We start from the raw sequence: 15,594 nt of genomic DNA, 5'->3' as shown, positions 1-15,594 counted from the left end.
TGAAATTTGATGTCCCTCCAAAAAAATAAAAAAAACAGTTAGTTGAAACCTAACCAAAGTTTCATTTTGGTAAGTTTTCCACTCCTGCACATTGGTCTCTATATCTATGGCAGTTTGGCTACCCTGTCAGTCTGCAAACATCATCAGTCCATTGAGAATTCTGTGATTTGGTTCTAACCATGACAGCTGAGTTTGCCAGCTCACTTTACTGGCAATGTGAGCTGCCACTCTAGGCATTGAGAAAGCCAGGGAACTAAGAGGATTACCTAGATTATAGCTGTATCTCCCTTCAAGTGCCCATTAATGTGCACGTGTTGGCATGCAAGGGTTGTTGTGATGCATATCCACACTTCCATATGTGATGGGACAAGGATGCACCTTTTCAATGGATCCCAGGTCTCCACCAGGAACTGTACTGAGGAAAGCGTGCCATGAGCACACACCTATCCCTGAAAAAAGGTGAGGAGGCTGAGCTTTGTTACTCCTCTCCTTTCCCAGGAAAACTCCACCAGGTGCTCAAGCTGCTAATCAAATGGGAATCACCTGAGTTGCAGCTGGGGCTTTATCTTTCTATACTAATATATCTGATAAGGGCTAATCAGACTTTGGCACTACACTATCACTAAGGCACAAACAGTGCACACTGTGCCAATCAGTTGCAATTTAATGTCTCAGGGAACTTGATACTTGGAGTTTTGCATATGTAACATATTGCTGTGCTTACATAACAAAACCACATTGACATACATGGCAGCAGAAACATTTAAGAAATTATACAGGATTAGTTATTTTACATTCTGTTTCTCATGACATTCCTGCACATTGATTTGTGAAAGAGAGTTTAATTTTTATATAAGCATTTATAATGGTGATGAAAATAAATATCACCCTCCATGTTCTCCAGCAATTGAATACTGTTATTAGCCAATGAAAGTCTGGTTAGCTCCTGCCTTCTTTAACTTCTTTCATCACTTATCAAAAAAGTACTGGTTTAATTAATTGTATTTAAAAAACAAACAAAATAGCCAAAATTATACAATGCCCTTATTGTGAAGTACAATAATTCTTCATAAAAGAGATAATATGTGGACATTTCCTAAAACCGATAAGAACAGATACCACAGCTGATTTTAACCAAAAGGCCATAACTTATTGCACAGTACTTCTCTACTCATTTCACTAGCCAATTTTTCCAGAGTATACACTTCCAAAACAATATGATATCATTCAAGTAAAGAGTGGTATTCATAGTCCCAAGGTTTGCATTTGTGTAGCAGTTTTATGCACAGACCATGGCTATGTCTATAAGCAGATATACTGAGTAAACACTATCTGTGATGATTATGGAAATGTGAAAGCCTGAGCAAAGAAATACCCACTTTCTACAACAACATAAAATGGGAAAATATTGTCTGAGTGTGTATGAATTAAATAAATATTGTGTAAAGTCTCAATTGACTTCAGATGTTTTTTTTTGTTTTTTTTTTCATATGCATTCAGCATGAATTTCATATATCTATGCAATTTTATGGATGCATAGGCATATTTGCTGTTAGAGTTAATTAAGTATGTTTTTTAGGTTATAGCACTTGTACTTATTTATACATTTATATATTTGTATGTTATATGTATTTTTGTACTTATTTATATATTTATATATTTATATGTTATATGTATTTTTTGTTAGTGTGCTGGGTTAGTTTTGCAGTTTGTCAGTGTTTGATACAGTATAGGAGAAATAGAGGGTATGTTACTAATTCATTAGGGAGATGGGTGAATGAAAATGTATATTTAATTTCATCAAGGCTTTTTAAATGGAAAGGAAATGATATAGCTTGTCAGAGGAAGTTTGTCATTTAGTACAAACAAAAGCGCTTACTTTATTTTATTACTTACTTTATTTTATTACTTACTTTATTTTTTACTTGCGTATACTGTAAATTTTTTACACGCTGTTTTAAAGCTGTTTTGAGCCATTTGCTTTACTGTCTATGAACGTATATTATAAATTTGTTTACACGCTGCTTAAGCTGCAAGTTGTTTTTAACGTATTAAAATGCTTCTTGCCTGTCCGGGTTCATTTTTTGGCTTTTGGTTTTCATCACTAGAATGAATAGCAGTGGGCTTAGAACTGAACCCTGATGTGCATCCCTTCCCTCTGGGAAGCCCTCTGTGAGACTGAACACTGTTGGTACTTGAGACATTGGGTCCTTGTACATAGCCTGCAGTAATTTTATCAGTGTTTCTAAAACTTTGAACCACCACAATACTGTCTGAATCAGCTCACTTGGGACCTTGTCATATGCTTTCTCCAAGTCTAGGAATGTCCAGTTGGACTCTTTCCTCGTCTCTAGCTTCTTCTCAACTATCTGTCTCACTGCAAACATCAGATCAGTTGTGCTGCATCCTGATCTGAATCTGAACTGCACATCTCCCATCTTACTTTCTACTAGTGTGCTTATCCATTTATCAGTCACCCTCTCCAGAACTTTCACGCAATGTGACAGGAGTTTGATACCTTTGTACTGCCCACAGTTGTAGATGTCATCTTTGTTCTTGTACATTAGCACGGATATGGTTATTCTACAGTCATCTGTACAGTCACCTTTCTCTTGACACTATTATGAGTACCTTCAGGAGCCATTTCTCCCCTATTTCCCCCAGCATCTATGTCATATCTGGTGTCACCTCATCTGAACCTGCTGCTTTCCCCTGACTTAATTGTCCTTAGTGTTATTCTTACTTCTTCTAGGGGGGCTTATCTTCTTCTGTCATTGTAGGCTGTGCCTGGGGCAGCACAGCTTCTGTGGGGGTTTTCTTCATTTAGGAGCTGTTGGAATGACTATTTAGTATTTAGAAGCACCTAGATGTACTGAACACAAGATTGTAGCACACAAGAAAAATAGTCTGATGTGCACATTTATAATGCATTTTTTCATTATTTACTTTTTCTGCAAAAATCAACTAAATTACAGATTTTTCAGCATATGATACAAAAATATAACTTTCCATTACAAAGATTATTATTAAAGTATTTAAAGATGTAAGACAATATTGTATTAATCATAAACTACCATTACCCTATATTACCAACAGTCAAAATCATAAAGATGGATAGTTTCCAAATTCTTCGTAAGTACAAAATTTAGAAAATGAACACCATCTTCGTTTTACAGAAATATTAGAGTCTAATGGCATGGGTTGATTCCAATGGGATAATTTAATTTGTTTTGTAGCCATGCTGGTGGCAGTCAATAATATTCAAGGACATGACCATCAAATGTGAGGCCATGTGACTAACTGACTATAGCCATTTCAACATGTTGTTAGCTATAATCCCATCCCATTGCTTGGGGAATCTAGTAAGCTGTGTGTAATATTTATAGTAGGATTAATTATACAATTGTAATTCTTCAAAATTATTAATATTCAATGATAAAAAGCTCAGTTGTTCATCTGGATATACTGTCTTTAGTGAGGCCATAGCAAATGTTCTAACAAAGTCAAATAATCTGGATAAAGTATATTGCTTCTGACAAAACATTATACTTCATAAAGAGTGATTTCTTATTCTTCCACTCACAGCAGTAATGGGTGCTAAAGCACCATGATAACCTACATAAGAATGGAGCTTAACAGCATTTAACCAGGAAACAAAATCTGAAGGAAAGTAAGATTTAACATGGTCTCATTTCTTCAATTTCCTTTTGACTGATTGAGGTAACCAAACTGACATGGACGCATGGTGCCATGGAAAGTAAATGCAGGAATGAAGATGAGAACTATTAATAGTTAACTGTACAGAATCAACAGTTAGACTGGGCTAATAATTCAGTCTAAGTGGACAGACAGTATTGCAACACACTATTAAACAAATATATTATAATAATAGTAATTTATCCATAACTGAATGAGTATTGTGACCTGTGGGTAATTCAAATTGCAACCCCACTCCTTGCATAGTCATTATAGCACACCACATACTAGGTATCACCCTGTATGAATAAACATAATCCAGATTATTTTAACTTTACTCTACCACATTTCACTGAGGGGCATAAATGAGTTTTGTGGGAAAAAAGATCAAATTGGATACATTTTTAATTTAAAAATCTACCCACAAAAGAAATGCTTAAATTAAACCATCTTGATTGAATCAAAAGCATTTAGTCAACTGTTTTATTAATCTGTGGCAATGAAATGTGAGTCAAGTCATTTGAGTAAGACCACCTCATTTTTATACTGTATAAACTGAAATGTTCAGAAATAAATGCTCCATTGGCAAAGAACATGACTTTTGCTTTTCACAGATTAATTCTACAGGTATAGAAAGTAGTAATAGTTTCTTGAAAAAAATGAGGTAGTGAAAAAAGAACTATCATCTGCATTAGCTAGAAGTTTTTATTTATGGTCCATTAATAACAATTAGAAATATCAGTGTTTTCCTTTCTGAAATTTAGTCCTAGATTAGTAGCCAGTAAAGCCAAGTTTTGACAAAGTGGCCAGCCTTTCCATACTCACACTGACTACATATGCATTACTGAATCTATTCCAGTGATATATGTGAACACTGCTTACTTTGGGGGGAAAAGTTTGAATTAGGTTTAATAAGGAGTCAGTAAACATGGACATACATGAACGTGGATTAAATATCTCTTATTATTGCATCAGATGCCTTTGGCATTTAAGAAAGGAAAAATAGGCTCTAGTTAGCTGTTTATTTTTATTATTCTTGTAATATAATAGAATGTCACTCACTGCACCCACAAAGGACCACACACATAGACCCACATATGTGAAGGTGCTCACATGTAACTTATCCAAACCTCAAAGGCCTCTCAGATGCAGTCCTCAGAAACTCCACATGTACACAAACAAGACAATTCCTCTCACAACGCATAAAGCCACTTCTCATTGTACCTCACCTACTAAACCCATAAGGCAAAACACTCAGTGACCCAATATTCTGGTCATAGCAGACTCCATTGTGAGACACACTGAGGTCCCTCTTACCAGGCTGGATAAGGGAAATGTTATAATTAGTTGCCTGTCAGGGGTCAGGATTTGCTAGCTCACACAACCACTTGGGTCACTACCACCTCCATGGGTGATGCCACAATACCAGCAGAAAATGATTGACTGTAACAACTGGCTTAGCTACTGGTGTCATTCCAAAGGGGTCCAATACTTGTCAGCCTGGGAGGACATGGTTGATAGGCCATGCTGCTTTGCCAGGGATGAACTTTACCTGTTACCTCTAGGCTTTTGGATATTGGCCAAAACATTATCCACCCCCTATAGTGCCTTATTTAGGCACTGCCAAACAGATAAACCTTCCAACATAACAAAAGCTACTCAGGACAAGCTAAAGGTGTTACTGCTCAATGCTAGGACTCTCAACAAGAAACTGCACTCCCTGGAAGCTGTCCTCACCCTGGAGAATGAAGACGTCTGTGCAGTTACTGAAACATGGTTCAAAGCCATGGAAAGCAGTGTGGCAGTGCATGGCTATAATGCCTTTCATACATTCTGACCACCCACTGAACATGAAAGAGGTAAAGGTGGAGGTGTATCTATCTACATAAAGGATAAGCACACCTCAAGGCTGGTCAAACAATATGACATGCTTGAGCTACTCCATTTCCAACTAACCATGGGAAAAATTCATTGTCATATTCTTGCTAGCTACAGGTCACCCACTATAAACCAGGAAGCCCATAAATTATGTGTGAAGTCACTAGAATCACTCACCATCCAGCCCAGTACCATACTCATGGGTGATTTTAACTACCCCTCCATTAATTGGGAGATTAATTGGGAGACATACATGACTGATAACATGTAGTCGCAAAGATTTCTTGACTTTGTAATTCAAATGCCCTGGAGCAGCCAATCTGTACTCCCACTAGGGAACAGATATCCTAGATCCTGGTACTCACAAATATGGGAGAGCGCTGCAACCCCCCCCCCCCCATGTTATGTCCTCACTAATAAGATAAGATTAGAAAGTGGTCTCCCTTGAAATAAAAGTAAAACTAGTCCCCTCCCTAACCCCAAAACTTTAAGGACTTCTGTAAGATAAATTACCCTTATTAAGGGATGACATAGCTAGTTTCAAGCTTCCCCAAATCCAGAAAGCACAGAAACCTATGCAGAGGCATACAGAAATGTCCTGTATGACCATACAAACAACTGAATAAAAATGCCAGTACCAGACCAAAATAAATCCAGTTCAAAGCACATAAACAAGCCACCTGGTCGACCCCTAGTGTTAATAGTTTGTACAACAAAAGAAAGAAAATCCTGTCAAAAAGTAAGAGGGAATATGGACAACAGAGAAATAAATCTGTCATTAGTCTAAACAAGCAAATCAGGGTACTAGTCAAGTCTCTGAAAGCAGACTTTGTGGTAAAAATAGTCTCCAAAACTAAGGATAACCATAAGGCATTTTGCAGTTAAGTCTTTATTTGCAACTGACTACACAGTATTATGCAATACTCAATACAGAGTTAAATCACTGTTAAGTTTGTGATTAAATGTGGTGGGTCATAACTTAAGAACCAGAAGTTTTTCAACAATTTGAAGTTGATCAAGCAGTTTTTTCAATGTATGCTTTTATTCAAAGCTTTCCTTTATGGGTTAAATGGAAAAAATATTCACAATATAATGTTTAAATGAGGCTGAAATTATTAGAAAGGGTGAGTATTTCTCGTTATTATAAGTCTGTAATTCTTTTATGGCCTTGCAGATTCCCGCTCTATAGATAAATTAAGGTAAGGTATTTTTCTTTTACATTTTATAAAGTAACATGATTGGTGCATTTTTGAAATACAACCATTTTCTTAAACCTCTGAGGTAAATTAGCTGAAAAGCAAAAAAGTTCAGAATAGTGTATTTATTTTTTAAACCTCAGTGAGTGTAACCATTTTATCTGAGATGTGTTAGTGCCCAAAAGGTGACAAGATCAAGCAGCTGCAAGAAATCTTTAAAAAAAAAAAACAAGAAAAACTAGTAGACTTAAACCTTTGTCGATGAGCTCAATCACAATAATTTTCAAAAATCATGAAACCCAGGTTGTGTTCCAAAGCAACAAGCCTTTATTCGTCACAGGCAAGCAATCCTCAGTAACAAAAAAAATCAGAAATACTTTAAAATGTTAAACATATCAGCATTTATACACTTAGAAGTAGGTGTAAAAAATATATGTACTGTTTAATTTTAAACCAGTCTATTTCAGGCAAACAAAATATAAGCAGGGTTGTAAAATTGCATTTAAGAACAGTAAGTACCCACTCTGACACATTACTACTGATTAGATCAAACTAAATCCTAGTTAAAGAAAACACTACCTATCTCATGCAGCCCATTATTTTATGTTTGAAATCTTTTAATTTACAATAATCATCCAGTACTATCTCTCAGCAGCTTCCTAGGGTTGTTGTCTTATCCATACGGTGATGTTGTAAAATTTCTGTAATTTGTCATTCATCTGATACTTTATTTATGTAAATATCTTAATGTCAGAAGTTTAACTCATCATACAAGCTGCTTGTTTACAAGTCATTATAACTAAACTTGTTGAATTTGCTAACTTGTAATCATTCTGAAACCTGTATAGCTCAACAAACTGTTACTGCTACTAATACATCTTACATGGACATCCATTGTCTTAAGATACATTATGTTACAATATGTTGCAATATGTTACTGTTGTGTTACAATATGTTAACTGTTGTCCTGCATCTTCACATATACATGTGTGTCTTATTTCTCATTTCAGTTGTACAGCAAACCCTCAACTTGAATGTATGCGACTTACAACTGCCTGGACTTAATGATAGTTCTCAACATTTATGCGCATTAATTTATGCATTCATATGGTTCAAGTTGCACCGAAAAGTACAGCACAATCTATGGGGATTTTCAGCTTATAACAAACTTGACTTATGATGGAGTCATCAACATGGATCCCTGAGTCAAGGACCTGCTACATACTATTTTCTAACTGCCTGAAGAAATATGGAGCTTTTCTCTCAGGCCTTATCTGGAAATAGGCCATAGTCTTTCTAGTTAACAAAAGCAAATAAATAAATACATGCAAGTTTACATACATGCAGAGGCAGATACATACATAAACATCCTAATAACATACCTAGTGAATTATAACACAGTATCGTCAGCATTACATCTGTATTTTTTCTTCCCATGATCTTTTCAGTTTTGCACTGAAATGGAAATTATTTTAATGTACAATTTGGAGAATATTCACTTACACAACGTGAGAACTCTAGCACAACTGCCTATTACAATTAAATTTGGTAGAGTGCAAGATAAAATTGTCACTTCAACTTGCTATATACAGACATCCAAAATAAATCCTAGACTTCCACGCTTTACTTTGAAAACTCCATGGGAAGTAACATTACAATTATTTTGATCACAATGTTAAATTAATTAGCAAATTACTAGTAATATAAAAAGAATGTTTGCTGTATAATAAAATAATTCATTTTTCACTAGCATTCTACCTCTTTCTGATAGTGGTCTTTTTAAAATGACTGAAAATAGTGTACTAGGAAGAATACAATAAAATTGAGTGCTAGAACAATTTATTATTCAGATTACAGTTTCAGGTGACACAGTTTCAGGGGCTCTGCATTTTCTCCCTCATGATTAAGACCGGGGCAGAAGTAAGGATAGATTCTCTCAGTAAATTTGTCAGTAAAGGTGTAGATATGGGACATGTTGTCAGCATTATAGAATGAGACCTCTCCCCCTTCATAGTCCAGGTACACCCCGATCCGTTGGGGTTTCACAGTGAGGGTTAAATTCACAGATGAACCTATAGCTGTGTACTTATTCCCATTCCTCAGTATCATCCTCCAATATCCATGCTTTGCAGTCATTGCAAAGCATCCCTTCCTATTGCTGGATTCTCTGGTGACACCCACATCCCATACAGTCTTGTTCTTCACCTCCACCTCCCAGTAATGTTGCCCTGAATTAAAGCCTTCTTTCCCAAGTACACAGATGTAAGTATTAAATCTCTTAGGATTGTCAGGGAGATGCTGTGTAACTTCAGCATGTCTCACACTGGTCAGGTCCTCAGACAGAATGAGATTAGGATGTGCTGTGTCAGGATCCAGGGTCAGAGGTGATGGAACTGTGAAAATAAACATTTTGGTTACACCCTCTCATAATAATAACTGAACACATTTTAGGGTTTCAACAAACCATTCAAACATATACTGTATTAATGAAATTTGATGTCCCCCCAAAAAAAAAAAAACAGTTAGTTGAAACCTAACCAAAGTTTCATTTTGGTAGGTTTTCTACTCCTGCAGGTTGGTCTCTATATCTATGGCAGTTTGGCTACCCTATCAGTCTGCAGCCATCATCAGTCCATTGAGAATTCTGTGATTTGGTTCTAACCATGACAGCTGAGTTTGCCAGCTCACTTTACTGGCAATGTGAGCTGCCACTCTAGGCATTGAGAAAGCCAGGGAACTAAGAGGATTACCTAGATTATAGCCATATCTCCCTTCAAGTACCCATTAATGTGCACATGTTGGCATGCAAGGGTTGTTGTGATGCATGTCCACACTTCCATATGTGATGGGACAAGGATGCACCTTTTCAATGGATCCCAGGTCTACACCAGGAACTGTACTGAGGAAAGCGTGCCATGAGCACACACCTATCCCTGAAAAAAGGTGAGGAGGCTGAGCTTTGTTACTCCTCTCCTTTCCCAGGAAAACTCCACCAGGTGCTCAAGCTGCTAATCAAATGGGAATCACCTGAGTTGCAGCTGGGGCTTTATCTTTCTATACTAATATATCTAATAAGGGCTAATCAGACTTTGGCACTGCACTATCACTAAGGCACAAACAGTGCACACTGTGCCAATCAGTTGCAATTTAATGTCTCAGGGAACTTGATACTTGGAGTTTTGCATATGTAGCATATTGCAGTGCTTACATAACAAAACCACATTGACATACATGGCAGCAGAAACATTTAAGAAATTATACAGGATTAGTTATTTTACATTCTGTTTCTCATGACATTCCTGCACACTGATTTGTGAAAGAGAGTTTAATTTTTATATAAGCATTTATAATGGTGATGAAAAATAAATATCACCCTCCATGTTCACCAGCAAGGGAATACTGTTATTAGCCAATGAAAGTCTGGTTAGCCCCTGCCTTCTTTAACTTCTTTCATCATTTACCAAAAAAAGTACTGGTTTAATTTATTTTATTTAAAAAACAAACAAACAAAATAGCAAAAATTATACAATGCCCTTATTGTGAAGTACAGCAATTCTTCATAAAAGTGATAACATGTGGACATTTCCTAAAACTGATAAGAACAGATACCACAGCTGATTTTAACCAAAAGGCCATAACTTATTGCACAGTACTTCTACTCATTTCACTAGCCAATTTTTCTAGAGTCTACACTTCCAAAACAATATGATATCATTCAAGTAAAGAGTGGTATTCATAGTCCCAAGGTTTGCATTTGTGTAGCAGTTTTATGCACAGACCATGGCTATGTCTATAAGCAGATATACTGAGTACACACTATCTGTGATGATTCTGGAAATGTGAAAGCCTGAGCAAAGAAATACCCACTTTCTACAACAACATAAAATGGGAAAATATTGTCTGATTGTGTGTGAATAAAATAAATATTGTGTAAAGTCTCAATGGGCTTCAAATGTTTTTTTTTTGAAGTTGTAGATGTGTGAGGTAATATACATGACCGCTTGAATAAATTGATCTACTTAAGGCAACCAGCAATCAGTGCAACTTTTCAGAATGAATTAAAAAAAACTAAATAGAGGTTTATGCATTTTCTATATGGATGTCCTAACAGTGCAAAAGGGACAGATAAGAAAGATGGAAATGGGGAGACACAAGGCAGGGTACACACTCAAGGAAAACATCAAGAGGGTTGTATTGGAAGAGGTGGGAGAAGAGGGTAATTTGTTTTTGCTGGGGGGGCAGACTCCCTATTTTTCAAATCTGTTTCTATATGAGGGGGAAGTTGGGCAGAGAAGTAGGGTAGAGGATATAGGAGAGAGGGATATGGAAGGAGGGAGGTGAAGAGGAGTTAACACAAAGCCCATCCTGGTCAGAAGGACCTCAAATGTTTCCACAGCCTTATGGCAGGCCCTGATGACAAGGCACAGAAGCCTCTGTTGGTTGGTGGTCAGCACCCACTGAAGAAGGTCCGGTCTGGGCCTCTCCACCACCTGCTCCATCACCTACTCTACTAGGTCCCGAAGCTCACACCTTTCATGGGTTTCCTGGCTGCAGCATGTTAGGATGCCTACAGGACCAGACCCACCATTTCACCATGAGATGATGTTCTTGGGCATACAGAGGATGATCTAGAACACACCCTGATTTGTGAGGAATGTGGATGGGTTGCTCTGGTATCCCTGGACCTGTAGATAAAGGAACATAAATGGGAGAGAGGGGAAAAAACAAATGCAAAGTAATGCATAATAAAAAATAAAGATTAAGAGGGAGGGTAAAAAGACACAAAATAGAGACAGTAAAGTGACTTAAAATTAGGTGTTCCATCATTATATACTGTATAATATAATGCTTAGCAAACAACTAATATGCAGGTGTAAAAAATGAAAATTGATCTACATTTTTTACTAACAAAATACTCTGCAGTTTGGTATTAATATGTATTGTGCTGGAAAAGTTATTGTTATTACACTATCTGTGCAATTATTTTTTGATTATTACTTATATCTGAATGATTACTTTAAAATAGAAGTGGTCTATTTTAATTTTATCTTCAAAAGAATGTTTTCTTTAATCTACATACTGATTTCACAGGCATAAATAATGTTTTCATACTTACAAGCACCCTCAGTTAGCCTATCTTTCCTTCTTTGAGGTTGATGTCTGCTGTAATTGAGCTCCTCTTCAGCTATACAAAGAAGATCAGGAATGCCTGGCTGTTAACCTAACGTGTATATGTTTGGCTGCCGGATATTATACATTTACTAAATAGCACAGTAGGGCTTTGAACACAACATGCAAATTCCTAACAATGAAGAATGATGTTATGCGCATTCAGTAATATCTTTTTTTTACTTATTGTGACTATTATTTATTCCTAACTATGTTTACTGCAAGTAAAAACTGAAGGATGTCAAGACTTCCTCTGATTTGATAAATTTGTACAGGATCCTGCTTGTCTGATTGGGGGTGGGATGCATCGTAAAATGTTTGCATATCAATATTTTATTTTAAGGGTGTGCTCTGCTGTATGCCATGCACAGATTATCTTGCTTTCGTGATTTAATATCATGAAAGTAGCTGTAAATGACGTCTTAATTTGTGCAAAAAAAAAAAAAGGAACATTTTAGCCTGCAGCGAGTTGTCTGCAGGTCATTCACTTGATAGCTTGCCTCTTATCCCCACTCTGCCTAGTGTGTGCTAACTCTGGTCAACCATCTTGCACATGCAACAAGTATTCTATAAATAATTAACTGGCTTACAAAATTAACAAATTAAACAAATTGTGGCCTGTAGTGAATACTGCATTTTTAAAAGGTTAATATATGTCAAAGAAATAATAATTTGAGTGTAATAATTATCTATTTATATATGTATTTATTCATATCTATCTATCTATCTATCTATCTATCTATCTACCTATCTCATAAGCCATCTATATATATCATATAGATGGCTTTTTTGCCATTCAAACATATGAATCAAATGTCGGAAATGGCTTTCCAGCAAACCATTTTTGACATTTGGTCCTTCAAAGTTCTCCGTATTTTGGTAATACGGGTCGCACAATGGGACGATCGCATATACCATGTGCGAGAAAACAAAGGTAAACCATTGGTAGCATATCTAAATACAGCTGTAAATTATTTTTTTATGAGACCCATTGCTTCTACTACTATTGGAACTGTCTGGATATCCTTCTTCCACACTGCCCTCATTTCTGCCTGGAAATCCTGGTATTTTATGACTTTTTGTCTCTGTAAGACACTGTAATGACTGTGTGTAGCAGTTTCAATGAATTTTATGTCCACTATAAAGTCACTGGTGACACCATAATTTCCAGTGTTCTAGCTTTTGTAATGGTTATCCAGTTGCTTGCATCATTTTAATTAAAAAACAAACAAACAAAAAAAACAATTCTCATAGCACTACCTTCCTAATAACTGTATATAATACTCTCTTGAATATTACTGAAACAATTATTGCTATTGACTTTCATGACTACAACACTGTTCAGAGTCAGCCTCCATACAGGTTTTGTACCAAGTGACTGGACAACAGCTACACTTATTCCTCTGCATAAGAGAAGATCTTCCACAGATCCATGCAGTTACATTCTCATAAGCCTGACCAGCCTCATATGCAAAGCCATGGAAAGACGTATCATGCACCTAATCAATAAGGACAAAGGGAATCTCCAAACACTGGACCCATCTCAGTTTAAATTTAATAAGGGCAGGTCATACCTATTCAACCTGATGGACATTTTTGAAAAGGTCACCAAAACAATGGATGAAGGCAAAGAGGTACACACCACATACGTTGATCCAGCCAAAGCTTTTGACACAGTTCACCATTCAGTAAAGTAGAAAAGCTAAAGAAACTGTGAATAAACTCCTATGTCATTTGCTGTATTGCCAACTGGCTCACAGATTGGACACAGGAAATCAAAATAGGGTAAGCTACTTCCAAAAAGACAAGAAACCAGTGGAGTCCCCGAGGGTTCTGTGCTGAGAGGTCTCCTGTTTGGCATCTACTTCTTTGAAGTAAAAACTAATACCACATGGCTCTGGCTGACTAAGTTTGTAGATGACTGTAAATTAGGAGTAGTCACTGAATCCCCAAATGACTATTTGTTATAAACAAAGGGATTGTCTCTAGATCTATGGATTGTCCTCTTTTACTCAGCCCTCATTAGGCAAATCGTTGAGTATAATCCTGCCCTGGCATGTATCAGTCTAGTCTAGAAACATGCAACAAATGGAACGCCCACAGAGATACCTTACTAAAAGTATACAAGGCCTAAACAGTATAGCCTAAAGTGACTCAAAGCCCCGTCACAATTCTTGATATCTTACAGACTGCTAAGAGGTGAACTGTGTCTGGCATACAAGACATCCTCCAATCCAATACCGATGTATTTATTGTACATCAGCAAGTCAAGTGGCATCAGAGATTCTCAGTATAGGGATCTACACCTCTTCTGCAACATGAATAAAACATTTTGGAGGGGCAAGTATATTTTACAGAGGATACTACTGTCCTGGAACAGACTCCCCATTCTTATAAAACAAAAATCTTCCCTGCTCATTTTCAAGGGCAGTTTGGATCTATGGATGAGAAACAAGAAATTTACAGCTGGACTGTCCCATGTACTATTAATGGATAGAGGCAGCTCCTAAATGCTTTATCCCATGCATGCGTCAACTCAGATTATCTATGGCATGATCCCAGTTATTCTCATTAGGGGTAATATATAATTATCAACCATGGGATGGGTAAGGCCAATTTAACACCAAATGGGATAGGTTAATTTGAACACCTAAAGGGAAATTGGCTAGGCTGAAAATAACCTGCAAGGGCATCTAGCCTGGTACTTACCTATGAACCTATGGACCATTGAATGCATTTAAGAAAATAGTATAATATTGTGTTAAAGCTAATATGGAAAGTCAAGCATAAAACAAGTTTTGAAAATTGGAGACCAATTTCAATACTGAACTGTGATTACAGAATTTTGCCATATATATATATATATATATATATATATATATATATATATATATATATATATATATATATATATATATATATATATATATATATATCTATATATATATATCTATCTATATATATATATATATATATATATATATATATATATATGGGTTCACTTCAGATGATCGAGTTTCCAAAATCTCGAAACTCATATGGTGGAGACCATATGATCGAGTTTTCAGAAACTTGAAAATCTGAAGGGGGATTAAATAAAGTGTGTGAGTGCCTTAGGTGAGGGATTCTGCAGGGGTGGCAAGCCCTCTACAACCCTGCTACTTAAAAATATGAAGTCTGAGATTGTGCTACAATGGGGAACAGGGAGATCTCTCATTCCGCAGTGTCTTCAGAAGTGCAGAATGGGAGATTTCCCTTTTCCCCATTGTAGCGCAATCTCTGAGTTAGTATATTCAGGTGGAGGGTGTGAGGGGAGCAGGGAGGCTTGCCCTCCTGCAAAAACATCTTTAAATGTGTTTTTTTTTTATTTTCACTTCTGATGTTTGAGTTTCTGAAAACTCGAACATATGGTCTCGATCATATGACTTTCGAGATTTTGGAAACTCGATCATCTGAAGTGAATCCATATACATGTTTGTTTACTCCGAGAGGTGTACATTTAATATTCTTAATCCACTATTTAATTTCATCCAAATATTATAGTACTTTTTTAGGGTTTAATTATCCCATATTCCTGAAACAATAACATTATTGCTGATTTTAACCTTTCAGAAAGTAGCCATACCCTACTAAATACATACCTAACAGAAAAAGA

The 15,594-nt window shown here is 36.4% G+C and overlaps 1 protein-coding gene across 1 annotated transcript in view; it reads right to left on the bottom strand.

The window, feature by feature from the left end:
• Positions 1-8,592: 8,592 nt before the first annotated feature.
• The window catches only part of LOC122814311 (zinc-binding protein A33-like), a 116,518-nt gene continuing 109,516 nt past the window's right edge, over positions 8,593-15,594 (bottom strand). The window contains exon 4 of the mRNA XM_044086897.1: positions 8,593-9,163. Coding sequence (XP_043942832.1) covers positions 8,622-9,163 — 542 coding nt within the window. The 3' untranslated portion in view covers positions 8,593-8,621. The remainder of the gene's footprint in view (positions 9,164-15,594) is intronic.

This window comes from Protopterus annectens, chromosome 10.part0, assembly GCF_019279795.1.
Source record: "Protopterus annectens isolate FY-2018-M chromosome 10.part0, PAN1.0, whole genome shotgun sequence".
In the NCBI taxonomy this organism is placed as follows: domain Eukaryota; kingdom Metazoa; phylum Chordata; order Ceratodontiformes; family Protopteridae; genus Protopterus; species Protopterus annectens.
This window is presented reverse-complemented; position numbering and strand designations above follow the sequence as displayed.